Source organism: Globicephala melas, chromosome 8 (assembly GCF_963455315.2).
Source record: "Globicephala melas chromosome 8, mGloMel1.2, whole genome shotgun sequence".
In the NCBI taxonomy this organism is placed as follows: domain Eukaryota; kingdom Metazoa; phylum Chordata; class Mammalia; order Artiodactyla; family Delphinidae; genus Globicephala; species Globicephala melas.
In genome coordinates this window covers 13295711-13309091 of record NC_083321.1, presented here as the reverse complement: position 1 = coordinate 13309091, position 13381 = coordinate 13295711, and the positions used below count along the sequence as shown (strand labels likewise).

Below are 13381 nucleotides of genomic sequence, written 5' to 3'. Positions count from 1 at the left end.
CTATATAATCAAATGGAAAGATAGCTAAGATATATAGCCAAGTGAAAACCCAAGTTACAGAAGAGTATGCCATTGTTGTCAAACCAAAACCATCACCTCCACCGCTACATGTATGCGTACACATAGAAGAAAATCTGGAAAAAATACCCTAAACTGTTAACCACAGTTATTTTTGGAGAGTGAGATTATAGGGAATCTTCACTTTCTACAAACTTCTTTTTTTTTTTAAAAAAACACAATGGATTACTTTGGTAAGCAGACCAAAAAGCCAACCAACCAACCAAACAAAAAAACAGAAAAAGAAAAAAAATTTTAAATGTAAAAGGTTTCCTTGTCCGTGAAGGAGACAGAGTTGTCACGATGCTCTGTGGTTTCTAGAGCTGCTCTTGCTTCCTTGGTGCGCCCGTGAGATCTAGCCACTCTCTCTAACCTCCAGACTCCCCCCTAGTACTCAGATCTGGGGGTGGGGGGAACTTGTTCCAAAGGGGCTGGTGCTCACCCGCCCATGGGCTCCACTACGATGTCCCGGGGACGATCAAGGTTTTCCCAGATGAGTACTGTTCTCATGCTGCCATCCGTGTTGGCCACTTCAATCCGGTCTGTCCCTACCAAGAAGTAAGGGGCAAAGACATTAACTAGTCTTGGTCATTCACCCTCTTACCTCCCATGCCCAGCACAGAGCATGGCATGCCGTAGATGCTCAAGCAATACTTTGTGATAAATGCGCAATGGATATTTAGTGAATTGAATTTCAAGAAGAAATTCAAGGAAGTGATCAGTTCCATTTCGTGGAAGAGTAAGGCTTCCTCAACCCAAGCAACCCACTCTGTCCTATAATTTTAGGCAATGCTTCTCAAACTTTAGTGTGCACAAAAACCAGAAGAGCTTGTGAAAGTAGAGATTCCTGAACCTAACCCCCGAAGATTCCAATTCAGCAGGTCTGACGTGGGGCCCAAGAATCTGCATTTCTACCAAGTGTCCAGGTAATGCTGATGCTGATTCTGCTGGGAACCACACTTTGATAGCTCTGGTTTAAGGCATTCCCCTTACCTCCCACATTTAACTGCCTAATAGAAAATGCCTCTTTTACCAAGACAGCGATGGAAGGAAAACCACAGGGCGTAGGTTCCTTATCTGAAATGACGCAAAGCATTCTCAAGCATCAGCTGCACAGCAGAAGTAGCCGCCACTTGAATAGCAAAGGCCCAACCCTCAGATGTGAGCGGCTAACTTCAGCTCTGCAGCAGCCCAACCACTCCTGACCTACCAAGGACTTCAGGTCAAGACAGAAATGGTCTAGGAGGGGCACTGGGCCCTTTGTACCCGAGGCCAGGGGTTTAAATAAGAGGATCCCAGAGAGCCAGGCCATAGTTGCCCTCTACATACCTGCATCTGTCCAGTACAGCTTGTTGGTGACCCAATCAATGGCCAGGCCTGCCGGGCTCTCCAAACTGGTATCCACTACCACCTAGGCAGGAAGCAAAGCTCTGTCACCAACTGGACTTACACCCCAGCTCGGGGGCCCAAACTCCACCAATTCACAGGCTGGCAAAGGTAGGGGAAGCCCTTACCCAGGAGAAGGTGAATTCCATCCCTCAATCTCTGCCCTCCCCAAGGGCCTGGGCCCACGCTGGGCCCTACCTCCTGTCCTGTTCCATCCCACTTGGCCCTGCTGATGGTGTCAGTGCTGACATCCGTCCAGTACACGTGGTCATCCCGGGAGTCCCAGTCAAGGGCCACAGCACTGCGCACGTCAGCCAGTGGGATGACATCATCGGACAGGTCCTCTGTGTCGAAGCTGATCCGACGGATGTCCATCCTTCGGGCAAAAAGCAGGAACTTGTCAAGACCTGATCAAAGGCCGAAAGGGGTCTTCTTTTAATGCTCTAAATCCAATAACAATGACAGACACAGACGCTCACCTGTGTGACATCTGGTTCAATCACACTTCCTGGGGTCTGGTGCCCTTTGTCCCCTACTCTTCACACCTCAGGCCCCCTTTGAGCATCGGGCAGCCCGTGCTGGCACAATCAGACTTTAAGATCCAATGGAAGTAGACTCGACCAGGGCCCAGAGGTGCATCCTGTTTAAGCGTCTGTCAGCTTCATCTCAGCTTGCCTCTCCTGTTACTTTGGTCAGGCTCCTCTGGTGTACTGGCTAGGTCACTGTCAACCCCACCCTGCCTCTCTGCCTCCGTGTCCGCTTCAGGACTTCTGCTCCACTCCGTCATCTAGATCCCTTCTTCTTGCTCTTCATGACTTCAGCCAATAATGACTATTTGCAGAGCACTTACTCCTTGCCAGGCACCAAGCTTGGTGCTTTTCTTGCCTAGTCTCCTTTACCCTCATAACAACACTTTGTGGTTCATGCCATTTTTATTCCCATTCTCTGGATAAGCAATCCTGAGGCTAACAGGGGCCAAGTAACTGGTCCAGGATCCTACGGCTACAAAGCACCGAAGCAGGGACTTGAACTCAGGTCTGACTCCAGAGATGGAGCTCTGGCCACACCTCTATAGAGCTTCCCAGCTGGCTCTTTTCCATCCCCTGCCCCTATTCTGGTCTGTCTGAATATTTCCCCATATACTATTCTGCTTGGAAAGGCACTTCCTGCCTAACTTTATCAGCTATCTTCTTTTAAGCTCTGGGAAACCTTTAAGGGGAAGTTCCTTGCATCTCATTAAGACAACCTGGGAATAGCTGGGCACAAAAGAAGGCAAGGAAATGAGGTTCTCAATCAAAGTGTTGAATGACCACTGCCCCTGTTCCTCTGAATAGTTTTCCTAATTTCACTCTCTGGAAAAGACCTAGATCCCAAGAGAAATTTGATTTTAACCAGAGATAAGAGGATCAGTGGGCATACAGCAGTAAATGAGAAGAGCTGTGATGTGTGAGGAATTACCCCAGCCCCTTGCTGGTTGTGCTATACATCTGGATCACGCTTCTCTGGACTATTCTTAGGAAAAAGCACCTGCACCACCGAGCTAGACAAGGCCACCCTCTCAAGGCAATACACCTTCAGGAGCTCAAAGGAAGCCAGAGTAGCGGTTCAGGGAGCCCCCTGGGAATCCCATTATCTTTCACTCACTAGGCACTTATTTATCCAGGGCTCATGTATGCAGAGCACCATCAGAAGTCCTGATCTTACCCTATGGTTTAGGGGCTGAGAGAAAGTCTGTAACAGGGTGAGGCTAAAGGTAAAGAGCTAGGAAGCCATTCCCCTGCTTTGTAGAAGGGCCTGGAACCCTCTTGCTGCCTACAGACAAAGCATCCTGGGTGAAATGATACACAAGCCTGGCTGCAAGAGTTCATACTTGACTGGGTGGTGTCACTGAGCCTTCAGGGACTACTGCTGGGCCCTCAGCCCTCAGCTTTTTTTTTTTTTTTTTTTGCGGTACGTGGGCCTCTCACTGTTGTGGCCTCTCCCACTGCAGAGCACAGGCTCCGGACACGCAGGCTCAGCGGCCATGGCTCACGGGCCCAGCCGCTCCGCGGCATGTGGGATCTTCCCGGACCGGGACACGAACGCGTGTCCCCTGCATCGGCAGGCGGACTCTCAACCACTGCGCCACCAGGGAAGCCCAGCCCTCAGCTTTGACATGGGAGCCCTCAGCCTCTTACATTCTTCCTCTCCAGGGGCTACCTGAGGAGCCCGGCTCCTCCCCACAACTGGCAATCCCTGAACTCCTATCCCTTGTTCCTTCCACCCACCCTCACAAGGCATGTCCATTGAGGCAGGTGCCCTAGACCCACTTACTCTGGGCACAGGCGTGGCTGCTGATCTTGCGGAAGCCAGTGGGGCAGGCACAGGTGTAGTTCTGTCCACTGGGAAGACACAGGTGGGTGCAGCCTCCGTTGTTGTCCCCACAGCGGTTTTTCCCTGCTCAAAAAGCCCAGAGCAAGAAGGTCGGGTAAGACCAAAGGTTGGGAGAAGCGGTCCCAAGACTAGTGAGTAGTGGTTTAGCAAGGGTATGAGTTCCCTCAAGGGAGGAACTATGCCTTATTAGTTTTTATATCTGCCCCACCTGTAAGCAGAGTGAATCCCTGACACACAGGAAATGTCTGCATGAATTAGATGGGGACAGTGAAATTGAAAGTCCTTCATGAGTCTCAACGTTGTACTACCCTAAATTTCCAGCAGAGGGAGGGATTCGCCCACATCAGTGCTAATCTCAAATTTCCCCCGCGAGAAACAACGGCAACTGTGACAGGTGCAAGGAAGGTTCTCAGAAGCACTGGAGGCCCACCAGGTGGGCGGTTTTTTACCTGCAGGCTGGCGCTGGGGGTGCAAGGTGTGGATGTCCATGGGGAAGTGCAGTTTGTTGCGAATGATCTCCTGGTTCTTGCCAGTAAACTTGTTAGCACTATTGATGCTCTTGGTGTGCCAGTCTGTCCAGTACAGGCTATCTTCAAACACGGTGATGGCAAAGGGATGCGGGAGGCCTGGGGGAAAGCCCAGGATGACCTCAGTCTAGACATGGCCCGCCTGGCCCCTGGGCCCAGGCCCAGCAACTGTACAAATCTCACCCTCTGCCACGGCTCCTGGGGGCCGGGACAGTGGAAGTAGGATGAGAGATAAAGGAGAGTGAAGGGAGGGCCTCACCCTGGCTAATGACAGCCTTGCGGTGACTCCCGTCCAGATCGGCCCTCTCGATGACGTGGTGCTTAGCGTCCACCCAGTACATACGACGCCCGGCATAGTCAATGGTGAGGCCGTTGGGCCAGAAGAGATGGGTATCGGCGATGATGCGGCGTCCAGAGCCATCCATGCTGGAGGCCTCGATGCGGGGGGTGTTGCCCCAGTCTGTCCAGTAAATGGTACTGGGAATAGAAAAAAGCACATTGCAAGGAAGGCAGTAGAGGGTGGGTAAGTACCCAGGATAGTAATCAGGCAGGGGGCTTTTATTGGTTTAAACCAGGTGACTCCAACTGTTAGGAGACACATTGTTTGGTCTGCAGAGCATTTTTTCAATATTTGAATTTAAATGTCTCTAGACAGGGCATGTATTCATTTAACAAAAAAAATTTTGGAATACCTGCTACGAGCAGGGCATATCTATCTTGGGTATTGGGAGTGCAGCAGTGAACAAAACAGACAAAAATCCTGACCTTGTGGAACTGACAATATACTAGGGTGATACGACTTAGGACAAGCACTTTCTTCTTCGTCATAATGTCTACCACCGCCTTTTGTAATTTCACACATGCGCACGCATGTGCGCACACACACACAGTGTTTCTAAAACAGCTGACCTGCAACTGTAGGATCTTAGAGGACACCCCCCTTGATTGACTGCACTTAAATTTTTCTTTTTAATATTTATTCATTTGGCTGCGTGGGGTCTTCGTTGCGGCACACGGGAGCGTTCATTGTGGCGCTCGTTCAGGCGCACGGGCTTCTCCCTAGTTGTGGTGTGCAGGTTTTCTCTTCTCTAGTGGTGGCGCACAGGCTCCAGGGCGCATGGGCTCCAGAGCGCGTGGGCTCTGTAGTTTGTGGCACGTGGGCTCTCTAGTTGAGGCACGCAAGCTCAGTAGCTGTGGCGCGCGGGCTTGGCTGCCCCGCAGCACATGGGATCTTGGTTCCCTGACCAGGGATCGAACCTGTGTCCCCTGCATTGGAAGGCGGATTATTTACCACTGGACCACTAGGGAAGTCCCTGCATTTAAGTTTTAAAATCCAGAGGCTAAGAACTTGCATTTCAGGAGACCTTTCTTCTAATAATAAAATTATTAATTTTTATTTTATTTTTAAAGTAATGCCAGCTTCTTGCCATTCAACTTTGCCAGGTTTTTTTTTTTAAAGTTATTTTATTCTGATTTATTTATTTTTTGGTTGTGCTGGGTCTTAGTTGCAGCTCGCCAGCTCCTTTAGTTGCAGCACTTGCGCTTTTTTTTTAGTTGCAGCCGGTGGGCTCCTTAGTTGTGGCAGGCAAACTCTTAGTTGCGGCACGCATGTGGGATCCAGTTCCCTGACCAGGGATGGAACCTGTGTTCCCTGCATTGGCAGGCAGATTCTCAACCACTGTGCCACCGGGGAAGCCCCCTATTAATTTTTATTAATTAGCTCAACCCTATGAACTAATAACAAAAATACTAAACATCTGCCACTTATATAATGTGTTATGCCATTTAAAATGCATCATCTCATTCAATCTTTAATCTTCACACAGCTGTGAGGTAGGTATATTTTCGATCACCAGTTTAGAAATGAGTAAAATGGAGGCATAGAGAGATTAATTAGCCCAAGGCCATACAGCCAATTACTGAAGAGCTGTAAATCCAGGTGTGTCTGAGTGCACAGCCAAGGCTATTAACATCACCCTGTGAGGATGCCCGCCCACCCCACCCCCTTCCAATAAAGTCTGGCCCAGGTGGCGGGGGGCGGGGAACTGTCCCTGGAGGTTGCATGAGGAACCTGGGAGCTTGAGCCACAGCTCACTCACCCCTCCATGGGGTGCAAGGCAATGGCCCTGGGCTTCTCAAGGTTCTGCCATAGAAGCACCTTCCGGTGCGCCCCGTCCAGGTTAGCCACCTCAATCCTTGATGTCCCTGAGTCGGTCCAGTAGAGTTTGTCATGGACCCAATCCACAGCCAGGCCCCCTAGTGGAAAGAAGCCATGGGAAAATGTCAGGGGTTCAGCCCAGGCTCCTCTGTGCCGTAGAAGCAAGGGCAGCTCTTACACAAAGCTGCTTCTTGGGCCAGGTACTCTTCTAACCATGTTACACACACTAACTCATTTAATCATCACAACAGCTGTGTGAGCTAGGTACTATAATGCCCATGAAGGTGAGGATATTGAGGCACAGAGAAGTCAAGTAACTGTCCAAGGTCATGCATTTCCTCCTCGCAGCCAATCACATTCCACTTCACGAATCCTGGCTCCCTGACCCACACCCAGGGTCCCCGACTGCACTGGCCCAGGGGTTTACAAATTGTGGCTCAGGGGTTCACAGAGGAACATCAGAAGTCCCATAAGCATTTGAGTCAAATGTGCTCAATACCAAATTCTAACCCACTTCCCTTGCTTGTAGAATGGCCTGAGATTGCAAAGTGAGCTATTGTTTTTCTAATCTGCAAACATTTGGATATATTTATCTGGGTTGATCAGAATATTCCTAATACTAAGCAATCAAAAGTCAGAATTTAATTGGATGCAAGGCTGATAGAGAACTGTTAACGGTCATCCACACATCTCTGATTTCAGGTGGTTACATTCATCAAAACGGTCTCATTACTCTTGCTGATTGAGCTCATGTTTGCTTTACAACCAGCAGATGTTATAAACCTGAACATATAAAATGAAGGTAGACTAATGAATGTTTTCCATATTAGAGTTCCATCCAAGATTTCACTGCGAGAAGAAGATGTTCCGCTGCCTAAGGTTTGTAGCCACTCGCCTGTTCTTTCCTCGATGGCTCTGCATGTGGTGTGGCCCTGCCCCTCCCCATGGGGCCTCGTTCCCTACCTGGGCTCTCGAGCCCTGTAGACACAACCTCTTCCACATTGCTGCCATTGAGGTTGGCGCGGAGGATCCGGTCCAGGGTGACATCGGACCAGAAGACAAGCTCACGCCGGTGGTGGAAGTCGAGGGCGATGGCGTTCTCCAGGTTGTTGAGCAGCAGTGTGTACTCAGAGCGGTGCGGCAGCACCTGCCGGATGTCGATGCGGTTGGCGAACAGTAGCACAGGCTCCGGCCCTGGGACGTGGCATAGAAATGGGGCCCCCGCCAGGCTCCAGAGCTGCCCCTGGCAACATCAGCATGCACCCCCAGCTCCAGGGGGCCCCTAGCCCTCTAGGGCACGTCCCAAGCTGTTAGCATCAGTGCTAGAAGGGTGGGAGCCTGCAAAGTGCACATCCCACCCCAGCAGGGTTTTGCTTGGGGCTCAGGATGCAATTCATAGCTCCATTTTACTGCAATGGAAACAGCTAACTCTCGGCAAATCTCCAAGCACCGGAGCACCTGGCTGCCAGGCTCAGTCCTCTGCCCACCCAGCCAAATGCCAACACCCCTTACCCAGAGCCTTGCAGCTGCGCCGGTCAGGCCGGAGTTCGTAGCCTGCTTCGCACCAGCACTGGAAAGCCCCCTCGCTGTTGGTGCAGCCCTGGCTACAGTACCCCTCCTCGGCACATTCATTCACATCTGTGAGGACGGAACGTGGTCAGGAGATCTCTGTTCTGCCATCCTCCCACCCCAACTGCCCAGCTGATGAGCTGCTTCCCTGCCCACATACCCATCTACTTTCCAGGCCTAGTGGGAAGACTATATAACAAGCGGTCAAGGGCTTTGAGTTCACTCCGAGCTGGGCTGGAATCCCAACTCTGCTAACTCACCTCTCTGAGCTTCCGTTCCCCCACCTTTGAAATGGGAGGGATAACAATCCCTACCTCCCAAGGCTATTGTGATCATGATATGAGGTTACGCCCATCAAACGCCTGACCCATCGGAAACACAGCTGCCTGGCCCTGCTCCCACCCAGGCCCCAGCTCACCCTGGCACGTGCGTCCATCCTCGATGAGCCGGTAGCCTGTGTGGCAGGTACACTGCACTGCCCCCCGCACCATCTGGCACTTCTGGGTGCAGCCACCATTGTTAACATTGCAGTTCTCCTCACCCGTCCGGGGCCCTGTGCCAGGCAGGCCAGAGATGGGAGTTGAGCCCAGAATCCTCCCCCAGACAGCCAACTTGGCATTCCACCTGGACCACGAAGAACAGCTCCTGAGGCTGCAGGAGTCACTGGGGAGGCTTCTCTTTGAAGCACATGGGCGGGGCTCAGCCACAAACCACGGGTGGGCGCGCCCGGGGGGACACTCACGGCAGCTCTGCTGTGGGCTTTCGTCGCTGCTGTCCCCACAGTCATTGACCCCATTGCACAGCTTCCTCTGCCCGATACAGCGCCCATTCCAACACAGGAACTGGTCCGAGGCACAGTGGGGGCTTCCTGGAGAGGGAGGGAGGAAAATGGGGAAGGAGGGAGGGAGACCCAGGTCACATCAGGGCAGGGCTTGGGTCAGCAAAAGGATGGGAGCCTGTCATTTTCTAGGGTGAGCTGGAGACAGATGAGACTCAAGGTGGGAGGGTCGGGGTCCAAGGCAGGAAACAGCTCAGACAGGGCTGGCTGAATGTCTGCATGTGTTTTCTCCCCAGGACACCGCAGTGGGATGGTGAGGGGTGTGGGACAGAATGAGAGAGCACATCCATGTGTCCAGCACCAGTGTGGCTAGGGGAGGGGGCATGGGGGCTGTCAGCCAGAGAGCAGTCCTTGCTCACGAGGCCAGAGCACTAGGCACCAGCCATGTGTGAGTTAAGATGTGAGAGGCCATTGAAACTCCCAGCCCTGATACTGTGTTCCAGGCCATGAGACTGCAGGTCAACAGATGCACCTGGATTTGACACTGGTAATTGAGAAGAGCAGGAAAAATCCAGGTCATGGGCAAGATCTGACTAAAGCATCACCTTGGCCCAAATGGAAAGGCAGCAGTAACACCCTCTTCCCACCCCTATCCTCCAACCCACCTATGGATTAACGGGCCTGGGGTACCCCTGGGAGACTCTACCTGTGTTCTCACAGTTCTCTTCATCGCTGTTGTCCGCACAGTCGTCCTCCCCATCACAACGCCAGGACAGACGGATGCAGCGGCCTGACCGACAGCGGAACTGTTCCGCCGTACATATCGAGGTGGCTGGGCAAAGCAAAGGTCTAATGAAAGCCGGGCCCCACATCAGCCCAAAGCACCACGCTGACACCCCAAAATGCGCTTTATGCCAGCACCCACGCCACTCTTCTTGACAGCAGTGTCACAGCTGGTCTATATGGCATCTCTGTGGGAATTGGAAAAAGGTGCCTTTTCCTCAAGACACTTTACTGCCATCTGCTGGAAACTGCCATGATGACGATATAAATCTACAGAATCAAGGAAGATATGCCTACTGTGGGACTGGCATCCTTTGCACCTGGCACCTCTGGGCCATGCCCAACCTACACGACTGTACATGGTGGTCCTGTCCTAACTGTCTTCAAGCTTTGCCGGTGGTGGCCTCTCTCTACTTCCAGCCCAGGCCGTCGGCACCGCCCCCACTCACTGCAGTTGCGCTCATCAGATTGGTCATCACAGTCCGCGTCGCCATCACAGCGCCAGCCCGCGTTTATGCACAGGCCACTGTCACACATGAACTCCCCAGAGCGGCAGGGCTGGTGGGAGGCTGCGGAAACACGATAGGCTTCTGTCTCTAGCTAGTCCCTGCACCCAGTGTCCCATGGCAGACCAGAAAGCCCCAGCCCCAGCACCCAGGCTCTTCTATCTTTGCTCAGTAGGGACCAGGGAAACCAAAAGCTTGTCCCCTGAGCTCCTGACCCAGGTGGCACCTGTGCCTTGCCACACCAGGAGTTCCTCCCAGCCTGGCCTCCCCTTCCCCACCCAGCTGGCCAGAGCGCTCACAGCAGTCAGACTCGTCCGACCAGTCTCCGCAGTCATCATCACCATCGCAGTGGTAGATATCGAGGATGCAGCGGCCGTAGGCACACTGAAACTCCTCCAGGTTGCAGGGGGGCACTGGCACTGCCGAGGCTGGAAGGAGGGCAGGGGCGGGGAGGGGAATACACTCAGTCCTGGACAGAGGAGAGGGGCCCTGACTCCTCAAAGGAGCAAGATGCTCAGACAAAGAAACCAGGTTTCATTTGGGATGGCCCTTATAGACTCCCATATTCTGGTGGACCAGAGGGAGACCTCCCTTCCCACCTGGGGAACCTGTTCCCTCCCTGGCTCAACCTAGGAGGAGCCGCTTCTTAAGAACCCACACTCCTTGCCCACTGTTCATGCACTCCTCAGCCTGGCCCTCAGCCCATGGCATGGAGCTCTCTGCCCCATCCCAGCCCAAGAGCCTGAGTTCTGGGGCCACTCACGACAGCTCTCCTCGTCAGAGCCATCTTTGCAGTCAGTGTCACCATCGCAGTACCAGTGCTCAGCGATACAGCTTCCATCGCTGCAGCGGAATTCCTTGTCGGAGCACTTGCGCATGTCTGGGGGGACGCAATGGGACAACAATCCTGCAGGAGCCCCACCGGCAACCCTCCTGCAATCCTCCCTGACTCCCATCCTCACTGCCCCTGGGAGTCTGACCCAGGCCCTGCAAGACACCACAGATTCGGTGCAGACTCCCAAGGGGAAAGCCGAAGCCCTGGAGAGACTGGGCCTCAGGCTCCTATTCTGTGGTTCCGGGGGGGTCTGGCTGCTCTGCCCCTCCTGCTCTCCTCCAGCTGCTCCAGGCACCTGGGCAGTTCAAGGTTCGGGCAGTGCTAGAGCCCCTGCTGCCCTTTCTCCCCATGGCCATGCCATTCACCAGCCACCTCGCCTGCCTCCCTGGAGCACTGCTCACCACACTGCTCATCGCTGTTGTCACCACAGTCGTTGTCACCATCGCAGTGCCACAGGCTCCGGATGCAGTAGCCATTCTGGCAGGGGAACTCGTCTTCCTCACACTCCCGCGGGGCTGTGGGCACAGAGCGGTCAGGCTGCTACAGGCAGTGGGGCCAGCGCCTGGGAGCCCAGCAGAGAGCCTTGCAGAGCAGAGCAGCCAAGCAGTTCTGATGCTTCCCAAGGGAGCCTAGGAGGTGGCTGTCTCCGGGGGCTTATCTGACCAAGAGAAGAGGTGGAAGGACAAGAGCCAAAGACCACGGGCTGGGGCATCATTTTCAAGTCTTTATTGAATTTGTTGCAATACTGCTTCTGTTTTATGTTTTGGTTTTTTTGGCCGCGAGGCATGTGGGATCTTAGCTCCCCGACCATGGATTGAACCTGTACCCCCTGCATTGGAAGGCCAAGTATCTACCTCTGGACTGCCAGGGAAGCCCCTGTGGCATCATTCTCTGATTGAAAATTGTTTCCCAGCAGAGCTTGATGGAACCTGCCCAGCCCCGCCAGCACTCACGACAGTCCTGCTCATCGGAGTCGTCCTCACAGTCGTTGTCCCCGTCACACACCCAAGAGCGGCGGATGCACTTGCCATTGTCACAGTGAAAGTCAAGAGGGGAGCAGGTGGGTAGCACTGAGTCCCCGCAAAAGAAGGGAAACGAGTGTCAGTCTGGTGCACTTACTCAGGCAGGCTCAACCGGGCCAGAAATCCTTTGGTAACTCCCTGTCTGAATTACAGTCCTTCCTCACAGACTCCTACGCCTGCCCCCAGCTGATGGAGAACCAAGCAGAAACAGCAGTTAAGAAGCCAGAGCTTTCTCAGGGAGTGGTGGTCAGGGATTCAGAAGGCAGAAGAGCCCAAGGAGCTCAAAACCACTAGGAAAGCAGTTAAGGAAAACATGAAAAGACAAACAAAAGTATTTTTCCCCATTTCCTCTTATCAAATGATGATTGACACACCTGGGCTCAACTTCAAGTTTGAGAACTCATCACTTATCACACAAGCCAGTTACCCTCTCTGAGCTACAGGTTCTTTGACTGTACAATGGGGATAATTATAATCGACTCAGCGAGGTCTTTTGAGACCTCCAAAGTGCTACATGAAAGCGAGCCACTTACCATCATCACAATTAGCTAAACTGGTTAGGGTTAATAAGGTCCAGGTTGCAGCTTCACTCTTCTGAGACTAATTAGCCTCCCTCAGATATAGGTGCTGCAGGGTGGAGACTGCAACCCTGAATCCAGACAAGTAACTGGCTCAGGAGTAATATTACTACATATCCAAGACAGGATACCCTAGCCTGTTGTGCATGTTACGACACTAGGGGAAAGGGGAGATTTCATGAGAATATGTGGTTTCTTACAAAGTTTATGTTATTTGAAAAGGTGTGATTACAAAGAATACCAACATAAGAAACACAGAAATACTCGGCATCCACGTATAGTATGCACATTTTAAAATGCACAAATATGCAATAGATACACATATTCACATAAATACAGAGAGATCTATTTAATTAAAGAGACCACCTGTAATTTCAAATGTTTTCTCCTGTACTTGTTTCAAAGTTTGTTTTATTGGCCATACATGCATGGAAATATGGGAGGGCTGAAGCCATATATATTGTGAAGAAACCACCCATCTGTTAATATCCGTCACCCTCGAGAGAGTCCAACTCTGAGTCCGACACAGCTGATGCACAGAACAGGCCATCACACCTGTCCTTGCTCCCTCACACCTTCTACCACTTCCCAGCGTCCCATGGGGAGGTTCTTACTACATCCGTCCTCATCGCTGTGGTCCCCGCAGTCGTTGTCTCCATCACATTGCCACTGGGCGGGGATGCAGGTACACTCGCCGAGGGCACTCACTGCACACGTGAAGTGGCTCCGACCACAAGCACACTCGGGGCTGCTGGCTAGGCCTGGGAAGAGGGAAGAGGAACCAGTGAGGGCTCAGCTCCCACGCAACC

General features: G+C 52.5%; 1 protein-coding gene across 1 annotated transcript in view; it reads right to left on the bottom strand.

Annotated features, from left to right (window-relative positions):
- The window catches only part of LRP4 (LDL receptor related protein 4), a 51980-nt gene that overhangs the window by 25844 nt on the left and 12755 nt on the right, over positions 1 to 13381 (bottom strand). Inside the window, exons 2-19 of the mRNA XM_030864526.2 lie at positions 13187 to 13333; positions 11926 to 12042; positions 11374 to 11487; positions 10901 to 11017; positions 10437 to 10565; positions 10081 to 10200; positions 9555 to 9680; positions 8813 to 8938; positions 8489 to 8623; positions 8014 to 8139; positions 7465 to 7695; positions 6443 to 6599; positions 4603 to 4820; positions 4266 to 4442; positions 3757 to 3879; positions 1642 to 1850; positions 1387 to 1468; positions 500 to 605 (exon numbers count right to left, since the gene is read on the bottom strand). Of these exons, the coding sequence (XP_030720386.1) occupies positions 500 to 605; positions 1387 to 1468; positions 1642 to 1850; positions 3757 to 3879; positions 4266 to 4442; positions 4603 to 4820; positions 6443 to 6599; positions 7465 to 7695; positions 8014 to 8139; positions 8489 to 8623; positions 8813 to 8938; positions 9555 to 9680; positions 10081 to 10200; positions 10437 to 10565; positions 10901 to 11017; positions 11374 to 11487; positions 11926 to 12042; positions 13187 to 13333 (2560 nt within the window). The remainder of the gene's footprint in view (positions 1 to 499; positions 606 to 1386; positions 1469 to 1641; positions 1851 to 3756; positions 3880 to 4265; positions 4443 to 4602; positions 4821 to 6442; positions 6600 to 7464; positions 7696 to 8013; positions 8140 to 8488; positions 8624 to 8812; positions 8939 to 9554; positions 9681 to 10080; positions 10201 to 10436; positions 10566 to 10900; positions 11018 to 11373; positions 11488 to 11925; positions 12043 to 13186; positions 13334 to 13381) is intronic.